The 11,619-nt window shown below is 40.2% G+C and overlaps 1 protein-coding gene across 1 annotated transcript; it reads left to right on the top strand.

Annotated features, from left to right (window-relative positions):
- The first annotated feature begins 9,872 nt into the window (after positions 1-9,872).
- Positions 9,873-10,584, top strand: BNAC04G09880D. Its single transcript, XM_013855487.3, has one exon. The coding sequence runs from the start codon at positions 10,060-10,062 to the stop codon at positions 10,378-10,380; it is 321 nt and encodes a 106-aa protein (XP_013710941.1). The 5' UTR covers positions 9,873-10,059; the 3' UTR covers positions 10,381-10,584.
- Positions 10,585-11,619: the final 1,035 nt, after the last annotated feature.

The following is an 11,619-nucleotide window of genomic DNA, read 5'->3' as shown; positions in this document are numbered from 1 at the left end:
AAGAATTTGCTGTCTGACTCTTAGTCTCTTACATGTTTGTATATATATATATATATAACTCTACAGGTTTGGGCTTTATCGGACTATATGTCCCTTCCGGATTACTCCCCGAGTACATCAATATACCAAAACATGAACTTTCTGTTTTGGAAGAGAAAAGAGGTGGCTCCGCTGAGATCACTTGATACCTTCCCATGGATCTGTTGGTACATTTGGAAGGCGAGGAACGACAAACTCTTTAATGGTAAAGACGTATCTCCATTGGCTACTGATGTGCCGCAGTCCATGGATCATTACATGGAACCAGCTCAGCATGGAGTCCAGGACGTTTTGAACATTTCAACCGAGGTTCATGTTTTTCACCGTACCAGACTTGACTTGGATCATGCCAGACTTGACAAGGATCATACCAGACTTGACATGGATCATGCCAGACTTGACTTGGATCATGCCATACTTGACTTGGTTCATGAGATTTCACAAAATGATCGAGACTTCTCTCTTTTGGCTCGATTGGCTCATACCGCATGTACCAACGACCGTGCTGATGATCTCTCTACCTTGTTCGATCCGATCATGGACTTTTCCTTTGGAAATTTCTCTAAGGCAAGGATCCTTACGCTATTAGAAGACTTGGGCTTTGTTGGAACGCAACTTGTCCGATCAGAACGTCCTGCGGCCCTTGTTGATCGTCCCACCTATGTGCTGATCCTTACCGCTTTGGACTTAGCCGGTTCGGATGCATCTGGACAGAAGCCGAATAGTCACCTTGTCTAGTCTTATCTCTTTATTTTCGTATTAAGATCTACTTTTTCATTTAATTCCTAGATCTACAAAACTCTATAAGTATGAAACTCTTTTCATTTTAATAATAAGAAATCGATTTTGTCTAAAGTTTGAGTTAAACTCTTTGTTCTTCGTTTAAGAACTTGTTCTTAGTTTCTTGGTGAGTCATATCCAAGTAAAAACTTCCTCAAATCGTTGGACTTGTGAGTCATATCAAGCAACGACGAGAGATCCTTCACTTGGTGGTCTTGTGAGTCATATCAAGCACCATTTGGAGTCGGGAATATCGAAGGGTAATCCGCATCCTTCGTGAGACCCTTCAATCCATCTAGTTCTCCATATGGAGTTCATATCCAAATCTGATCCATTCGAGTGAGCCGATCTTAGGGTCCTTCAAGTGGTATCAGAGCCACTCGTTTGGTATCTTCTAAATCTTTCATCTTTCTCATCTTCCATTTCTTCATAAACACTCTTCATCTATCTATCTTGAATTCGGGCCCCTCATTACCATCCTCAGTCCATCAAAAAAAAAAAAAAGATCTATAAAAAAAAAATTTTGAAAAGTTTTTTTTTTCATTTGGGGATTGGTGGTGGAAGAGAAAGCATGCTGGCTGAGGAGAAATCCAGCCTTTGAGGTGGTTAAAACGGATTCCCAAAACTAAAAATCTTTTATCTTTCTCTCTTTCAAAATTCCCTTATGTTTGCTTGGATTTTGTCCATTGAGTTTCTTTGATTTGTTCTTCTTAGAACTTTGAGTGAAAACTTGTTGTGTGACCATCCAAATTCTGAGAGAAACACTTGAGTGGGTGAGATTAAACACTTGAGAGTGTAAGGTTTTATTTTCTAACTTTTGTGTTGAGATTTTCAGGTTATGATGTTTGATCTTCAAAGGAAAAGTAGCAAGGAGAAATTCCCACAACAAACTATCTCTCAATCTTCATTTAAATATTCTTTGAATAATTTTGATGAGTTTGTTAGTGTGCAGGATAGGCCAAAAGGTGCAATGAACCTTTCAAGTCGTCCCAAGGTGAAGCTGATCCAAAGAGGCGTTTTCTTCAGTTTGATGTCCAAGAGTTTTGTGATAACTTTGTGGAGGAAATGGTGAAAACCCTCAAGGACGTCAACCAGACCCATAAGAAGAGCACATCCACAAGTGCACCTGTAGCTGAGCCATCCTTATTCATCAGCAAGAATTTCAAAGGTAAATCTGAAACTCATGTTGAGGACTTGAAAGATTTTTCAGATTTTTTACCTACCTTTGATGAATATGATGAAGAACCAATTGAAAGCTTGATGATTTGTGAGAAAAATTGTTATCTTCCTTCTCTTGAACCTGAGTTTGTAACTGATATTGAACATGCTATTGTAGAACTAACCATTTTGCAACCGGAGCATCCGAGTAGTCTTGTTTTCTCTCCACAGGTTTTGGAGGAAGAGCCACTAGATTTACCACATCAAGGACCATGTCTTGACACTAGGATATTTTTTGATGAAGATCTAGATCCTATCTTTGATGAGGAGGACGAACCTGGTCCAGTCTTTGATGAAGAAGCAACAAACATCACATCCATCGCTATGGAGAGCCATCTTTGCTTTGATCCCGGCACAACTCCTGCCCCTTTGTCTTTTGAACTTCAAGCGCACTGTGAGCAATCTGATTTGCTTAATTCTCAGCCTGATATGTTTGTTAAGATCAGTTCTCTTGATGTGATTCGTTTTGGTCCTGAAAAGGTGAAAGATTTTTGTGTTTCAAAATCTGTTTTTGAAAGAATGAGTAATTCTTTTAAAATCTTTGAACCTGGTGAACTTCTTGATCAACCACGTTTTCAAAAAGACAACGGCATCAATTATGGAATAATCGTGAGTTTTGATCAGTTCTTAAAGCATAGCAAAGGCTTTGATCGTTTTGAAAAATCTCTTGAGCTTGATTTGAAACAAACTGATTTTTGTGCTAGAAAATCTTTTCATTCGTTTGTTTTCAAAAAGAATGGCTTTGATCTGAGTTCTTCTAAACATGCACTGATCACTGATGATTTGTTTCCATCCTCTTGGGCATTGGACGATTTCTTGATTAAAAAGATGCTGGAACAGAAATCACTTGAAACTGAAATTGATTTTTGTGATCTTGATTTTTGTGATTATGTTTTGCAGCTTGATCTCTTGAGTTCTGAAACTGATAAAACATGGCATTCTCTGAGATCAATTCTTGATAATTTTGTTGTTTTGAGCCTTGATGATATTGTGGTTTACAATCTTTGAAAAATATCTTGAGTCTTTGATAATTGATTCTCATTCTGAACTTAAGCTTGTGTGTTCAAATGTTGAGCAGAATATGCACGTCTTGAAAATAAATACTATTGTTGCATATCTTGATAAAATTCTGGTCTGTAATGTCTACTTTGATGTGCATCTTGACAAGCTGAAATGTTTTCTACTTGTTCTTGGAAAAGATATCTTGATTTTTGATTTGAACAAGTTTTTGTCTTGCACATTTGATCCTGGTCTTTTAGTGTTTGTTTTGAGTATCCAGGAAAGACAGGTTCAGCCTCTCAGAAATGAAAGCATTGACCGTGCCCAACAGCCTGAGATTTGGAGAAGCTTTGTTGTCCAAACCGGCTACCTTGGAGATGCCAGCGACATGGGTTCAGATCAAAACGGATATCTCAACATTCAGAAGGTCTTTTCTCATGAATCCAATTTCCCTGGAAAGCTAACTCACCAAGGATTCACTGAGGCTTGGAATCACATGAAAATCGTCACGGAGAAAGGAGGTATGAGTTTTCCAAACCGGAGGTTCTCCAGTCCGTCTATCTGCGAGTACCAGACTTCTAAAGGAGATTCAGGTCCAAGAAAGAAGTGGCCTGAGCCAAAACTGATCCTCAACGAACCAAAGGTGTTTCCTCAGTCAACCTCCTGTCCAAACCAAAAGCACTATTTGATGTGGTTTCTCTAGTTGTTTTGAATGAAGAGGATAAGGATGATCAGTTTCCAAGGAGAGCAAGCACTGGTGAATGCCTAAGGACTTGTGTTTGTGGAACATGGAACCGGACATACTTGAGGGAAACGAGTTCAAACCTCCGAGGAAGTTTCTGTCCAAACTTTTCATTCACTGAATTTTCCATGAATTTTAAATCCTTTGTATCTGATTTATTCCCTTTTGATACAGGTACAATGGATTTGAAGACAAATCCTTTTGAAGAGGGAGGGAATGATGTGCCGCAGTCCACGGATCATTACATGGAACCAGCTCAGCATGGAGTTCAGGACGTTCTGAACATTTCAACCGAGGTTCATGTTTTTCACCGTACCAGACTTGACTTGGATCATGTCAGACTTGACAAGGATCATACCAGACTTGACATGGATCATGCCAGACTTGACTTGGATCATGCCAGACTTGACTTGGTTCATGAGGTTTCATAAAATGATCGATACTTCTTTTGGCTCGATTGGCTCGTACCGCATGTACCGACGACCGTGCTGATGATCTCTCTACCTTGTTCGATCTGATCATGTACTTTTCCTTTGGAAATTTCTCTAATGCAAGGATCCTTAAGCTATCAGAAGACTTGGGTTTTGTTGGAACGCAACTTGTCCGATCAGAACGTCCCGCGGCCCTTGCTGATCGTACCGCCTATGTGCTGATCCTTACCGCTTTGGGCTTAGCCGGTTCGGATGCATCTGGACAGAAGCCGAACAGTCACCTTGTCTAGTTTTATCTCTTTATTTTCGTATTAAGATCTACTTTTTCATTTAATTCCTAGATCTACAAAACTCTATAAGTATGAAACTTTTTTCATTTTAATAATAAGAAATCGATTTTGTCTAAAGTTTGAGTTAAACTCTTTGTTCTTCGTTTAAGAACTTGTTCTTAGTTTCTTGGTGAGTCATATCCAAGTAAACACTTCCTCAAATCGTTGGACTTGTGAGTCATATCAAGCAACGACGAAAGATCCTTCACTTGGTGGTCTTGTCAGTCATATCAAGCACCATTTGGAGTCGAGAATATCGAAGGCCAATCCGCATCCTTCGTGAGACCCTTCAATCCATCTAGTTCTCCATCTGGAGTTCATATCCAAATCTGATCCGTTCGAGTGAGCCGATCTTAGGGTCCTTCAGCTACTCTCCAACATGCGTCTCTCGAGGCAGAATGTTGGAAGAAGGCTAATGAAAAGGAGGAAACAAATGAGGATCATGATGATCCCCTTCCTACAGAGGTTGAGATAGGGCCTCTTTGGATACCTCGAATCCCTACCTGTCAAATTGATGCATCATGGATCAATAATGGCAGCGTTAGTGGCCTAGAGTGGAGTCTTAAGGATGAAATGGGCTCGGAGTACTTTGGATTACGAGCGTGTAACCGGAACCTCTCGGCTTTGCATGCTGAGATGGAAGGTTTATTTTGGGCAGCCTCATGTATGGGAGACAGAAGAATAACCTCGATACAAAGAACGCATCTTTTCCCTCTGCATCAAGTCGGTATATGGGAAAAGGGGCCCTACCATTCTCATCAACATGAAGTTCTGAACGAGCACATATATCGACTAAATCCAGTCTAGACTTCAAATTATCCTTTGTTTTACCTTGAACATTAAGGATCGTGTTCATGAGATTGTCAAAAAAGTTCTTCTCAATATGCATGACATCTAAATTATGCCTTAGCAGATGATCCTCCCAGTATGGCAGATCCCAGAAAATACTTTTTTGTGCCAGTTATGTAGTTCTCCAACAGCATCTACCGGAAAACGCTCATGTCCACCGACGTCTGGCGTCCTTTCTGCACCAAAATCTCTTAGTTGTATCTTCAAATCTTTCCCACAAATTTCCGGAGGTGGACTGTCAAACACCCTCTTGTTCTTCGTAAACAAATTCCTACTCCTACGATATGGATGATCAGGTGGTAGGAATCTCCTGTGACAGTCAAACCAACACGTTTTCCTTCCGTGTTTTAGTTGGAAAACATCAGTGTTATCTTGACAATATGGACATGATAGCCTTCCATGCGTTGTCCATCCACACAACATACCATATGCTGGAAAATCACTTATTGTCCACATTAGTACTGCCCGCATTTGAAAGTTTTCTTTACACGAAACATCGTATGTTTCAGCACCTTGAGCCCATAGTTGTTGCAACTCATATATTAGTGGCTGAAGAAACACATCAAGTGATCTCTTAGGATGCTCTGGTCCGGGAACGAGAATCGAGAGAAACAAAAACTCTCGTCGCAAGCACAAGTTTGGGGGTAGGTTGTATGGTGTAAGAATGACGGGCCATGGAGAATACTGTCTTCCACTCTTGCCAAACGGACTGAAACCATCAGTACATAATCCAAGGTAGACATTTCTTCTCTCATACGCAAAGTCGGGATACTTTGATTGGAAATGCTTCCACGCTTTTGCATCTGAAGGATGTCTGATCTCACCATCTGTGTAGTGCTCCGCATGTCATCTCATTGGTTGCGTTGTGCGTTCAGACAGATACAACCTCTGCAACCTTTCCGTCAAAGGTAAATACCACATCCTTTTATATGGCACTGGAACTCTTCCACTCATATCTTTATAACGAGGCTTTCCACAAAATTTGCATGTAACCCGCTGTTCATCCGCCCTCCAATAAATCATGCAGTTGTCGCTGCATACATCTATTACCTGATACGATAAACCAAGACCAGCTACGAGTTTCTGAACCTCGTAGTATGAACCATGAGCTACATTATCCTCGGGTAGAATACCTTTTACAAAATCAGCAATCGCATCCACACAGTCTTCAGCCAAATTATAATCTGTTTTAATGCCCATCAATCTTGTAGCAGATGATAAAGCTGAATGACCATCTCTGCAACCTTCGTACAATGTTTGCTTTCCAGCATCCAACATATCATAAAATCTCTTAGCTTCTGCATTGGGTAAATCTTCCCCTCTAAAATGATCATTTACCATCTGCTCAGTACCTACACCATAATCTACATCCGTTCTAATTGCTTCTTCTAATCTAACCGCTGGCTGACGTTCGCTAGTACTACCATGTTCATAATCAGTTTCCCCATGATGATACCAAATTTTGTAACTTCGTGTAAACCCACTCAAATATAGATGAGTCCAAACATCCCACTCTTTAATAACCTTTCTATTTTTACAATTAGAGCAAGGACATCTTAACATACCTGTTTTTGCTTCCGGTTGTCGGTGAACTAACCCCATGAATTCGGTTATACCTCGTTGGTATTCTTCGGTAAGCAATCTCGTGTTCGGATCCAAATGAGGTCGATCGATCCAAGAACGAAAATAATTTGAAGAAGACATATTTTTTATGAATAAAATTCGTGTGTAAATAGAGTAAGAGGGAGGATGAAGATATGGAGTGAATGAAGAGGAAGAGGAGTGCTTGTATTTATAGTTTAAATCATGCCGACAGACCGAGGAAATTCCGACGGAATTCCGACGGAAAAGGCTAGTTCGTCGGAATTTCCTCGGAATTTTGTAAAATCCCCCAACGGCTCTCCAACGGCTATAATATTTCCTCGAAATTCATCGGTTTTTTCCGAGGAACACATTTTTCCTCGGAATTTCCTCGGAATATTCCGACGGATTGATATTTCCTCGGAATTCCGTCGGTATATTCCGAGGAAATTCCGAGGAAACCCAATTTTGTGCTTCCTCGGAATTTCCTCGGAAATTCCTCGGGATATTCCGAGGATTTCATTTTCCGTCGAAATGTCCGTCAGAATACCGCTGTTTTCTTGTAGTGACAGACCAGCAAACTCTCGGATGTTTGAACTGCAACACAAGCTCCAGACTTTCACGAAAGCAGGCAAGACCATCGAGGTTTATCTTCAAGACATCAAGAAACTATGCGACCAGTTGGCGTCTATAGATAACCCCATCTCTGAGACTATGAAGATCTTCTCAGCTCTCAGAGGTCTCGGGCGTGACTATGAACCCATCAAGACGACCATTGAGAACGCTATGGATGTTGTTCCTGCTCCAACCTATGAAGATATTACCCAAAAACTCATAAGCTTCGACGACCGTCTTCAGAGCTACAACACCAATACCGAAGTCTCCCCTCACCTTGCCTTCTCATCTGTTCACACAAATCAGGAGAACGCATACTATGTGTCAAAGGGAAGAAACAACAGAGGGAGAAGCGGAGATTACCGTGGTAGAGGATCATTCTCCACTCGAGGTCGAGGTTTTCATCAGTAAATCTCGTCTCCTCGAAGCTCAAACTTAGAGGCACGTCCAGTTGGTCAGATCTGTGGCAAACCAGGCCATCTTGCACTCCGCTGTTGGCATAGGTTTGATCACATCTTCAATCAAGATGAGATTCCTCGCGCCCTTGCTGCCATGCGCATCACAGATGTTACAGACTCTGCTGGTTTAGAATGGTACTCTGACAGTAGTGCTACAGTTCACGTTACCAGTTCTCCTCGTCATCTGCAGCAGTCCCAGATATACTATGGGTCAGACACAGCTATGGTTGGTGATAGCAGCTTTCTCCCTATCTCTCACACTGGATCAGCCTCCATCGCAACGACCTCAGGTAACCTCCCTCTTACTGATGTGCTTGTGTGTCCTGGCATTGCAAAATCCTTGCTTTCTGTTTCAAAAGCTACAAAATATTATCCATGTTCGTTTAAATTTGATGATAATGGGGTGCGTGCTAAGGACAAGCGCACAAAGAGGTTGTTGATAAAGGGAAGCAACATTAAAGGGTTGTACCTGTTAGAGCCGTCTAAGTCAGCGTGCACCTTGATCTCCTCTAGACAACATTCAGCTTCGGATGAGGTTTTGCATAGGAGGCTGGGTCACCCGCATCATCAAGTTCTCCAACAGCTTTCTGCATTGAAGTTCATCTCAATAAATCGAAGTACCAAGCGGTTATGTGAGGGATGCCAGCTTGGGAAAAGCAGTAGATTACCTTTTTCATCTTCTAGTTTCTCAGCTTCAAGACCTCTAGAGCGTGTCCACTGTGATCTCTTGGGTCCTGCACCAGTAATGTCTGGTCAGGGGTTTAAATACTATGTAATTTTCATCGACCAATGGTCTTGCTTCTGTTGGTTTTACCCACTCAAGAATAAATCAGATTTCTACTCTATCTTCTCCAAATTTCAAAGTCTTGTCGAGAATCAACTGAGTTGCAAGATAGGGAACTTCCAGTGTGAGGGTGGTGGAGAGTTCATGAGTTCTAAATTTCTCGAACATCTTCAGAAGCATGGTATTGCACAACATGTCTCGTGTCCACATACGCCTCAGCAGAATGGCTTGACTGAGCGAAAGCATCGGCATGTCACAGAACTTGCTCTGTCAATGATGTTTGGAAGTAAGGTTCCTCAGAACTTTTGGGTTGAAGCGTTCTTCATGGCGAACTTTCTTATCAACCTGCTTCCCACCTCGTCCCTGGAAATTCAAGACAACAGTCCGTATCAGAAACTACATAGTAAAGCCCAGATTACTCTGCTCTACGCGTCTTTGGTTGTGCTTGCTTTCCTACTCTACGAGACTACACTGCTAATAAGTTCGATCCAATATCATTACTATGCGTCTTCTTAGGCTACAACATGAGATGCATGTTCAAAATGTTTTGATGTTTTTTTTTACAAAAGAAATGTCATTTTGAAATTCGATCTAAATAAACTATTCACAACAGCCTAGCTAGCGCTCTGATTACCATCGTAAGTTAATAACATTGGGTCACAAAGCGCAGATACGGATAAGTAAATTTGTGAGCGACGGGATATGTTAAGATTATATAGATCGGGAAGAAGAAATCATGAGTTTCAAGTTCTGTAGGTGTACAATATCAAATCTCTAAAACGTTGATAACAGAACATTAACATGTATACCTCGTAACTGTTGGACCATTATTTTCAAGATTGATTCTCATTATAGTTTTACACCAAAAAAAACTTGAACTAAAGAATACACATGATTGTGGAGTTCGTTGTTCATGGGATAAGAAGATCTATAGAGTTTTCTTAATTAGCTGTAAGATAAAAATAGAATGACCATAAAAAGCATCTACTCATAAAACTCTTTTTATCCACAAAAACGATTGAATACTAAAAATAAGCAAACCACGACCCCAGAAGGTCACATTTGTTTATTTCTTGTCAATCAAACAACCACAACCCTAGACAAAAGTTACCATTTGGGAATTGAGTTTTCTTCGTAACACCTCAAAGCCTTTACAATACTAACAAATCAAAACCCACTAGATAACAACACCCTACGAATTTCTCTCATTCTTAGGTTCAATTCCTGTAGGAAGATGAGCCTGAACTGCCTCACTTGCCACACCCTGCAAAGATCAGACTCGGACATAGACATAGTAAGCCTTAACGATTCAAACATTAAAGGAAAAAATGTAACGTCAGGATATGAAAAGATGGTAAGGAACCGAACAATGTTGCCAGCGGTGAGACGGGTCAAAATGGGACATCGTAGGCTCTACAGCGCAGACGCCGTGGTCTATTGGGATCTTGACGAGCCAAAGCTGGCAAGAAGCAGTGGGCTTAGAAGGGATTGGAGCTTTGAGGATCTAAAGAAACAAAGAGATGAGATAAAAATTGGGGAGACAATAAAGGAATAAGTCAGATTATCTCCTTTGTTTCTTCTCATGTTCTTGTTGTTGTTAACTTAATTGTACGTTCCTTTCAAACTGTAAGGATAACCCACCGCCCAATGTCAAGGTTCATATATGTACATTCATTTTCCTAACGAATATTCTAGAAAAATTACCTGAAATCCATTATAAAACCAAACGAATCTGAGGTCTTCAGAATCATTTTCTTTCGTTAGAGATTTGAATATATACAAAAAAGGAGATATTCAGAACTCATCGATGAGATGTTTTCTTGGCGCTTTACATATTCTTCTTTGCCGGTGCAAGATGTTAATGGTTCTCTACTTGTCCATCTGAACAGAAGAGACTATCAGCTGACACAAGTTTGATACACTTACAATAAGAATGTATAGATCATCAGATGGGGTGGTGGTGCAGTTGGCTTGCGCGTAGGTCTCATAGCTATTGAGTGATCCTGAGGTCGAGAGTTCGAGCCTTCTCACCCCATTGTATTTTTTCTGCATGGCTTTGCATAATTTCGGTTTTTTTTTAATGTTCACATAGTAACTATGAGTATCAATTTACTCATCAACCTTTGGAGTTTAGCACCATCCATGTCTGCATCGTTTTTTACACTACTTTATAGATCTGCTCGAGATCTCATCAAAAGCTCATAAGTGCTATCACTTTCAAAAGATTTTGTATATACTTTGTTTTACCATTTATGAAATTTATTTTTCTAGAATTAAATGTAGAATTTTTGGAAGTTAATGTTATCGACGGTCGATTACGAAATCTTCGAGATGTCGTTTTTGAAGCAAAGAATTTTGTTCAATTTTGTTATGGATTTTAAATCCCTTTTTTTGGTGCAACATGGATTTTAAATCTTTAAATTATTGTTTGGAATAAAATTTGTTTAAGTTTTTTTTAACACTAAAAGGATAGTTATAATTATAATGAACTAGAAACATTACAGTTCAACGAAACCCAGTAAAATTACAGAAGCCGACAAACCAATACACAAGTTTTCACAGACTAGCCCACAAATGGAAGATAAACTGAAACATAGAACATGCAATGAAACTAAACTTAACCGATCTAAGCTAGAAGGAGTGAAGAACATATAACAAAAGAGCCCCAGACAAAACCAACAACAAACAAAGCATGCAGACTTCAATAGAGCTCCTTCGAACGTGACAAGGTGAGGAAGCCAACCATGACTAAAACCTCCTACTTGTGAAACCTCCTATAGGGAATAGCCCAAAC

This window comes from Brassica napus, chromosome C4 (assembly GCF_020379485.1).
Source record: "Brassica napus cultivar Da-Ae chromosome C4, Da-Ae, whole genome shotgun sequence".
NCBI classification, from domain to species: Eukaryota; Viridiplantae; Streptophyta; class Magnoliopsida; order Brassicales; family Brassicaceae; genus Brassica; species Brassica napus.
This window is presented reverse-complemented; position numbering and strand designations above follow the sequence as displayed.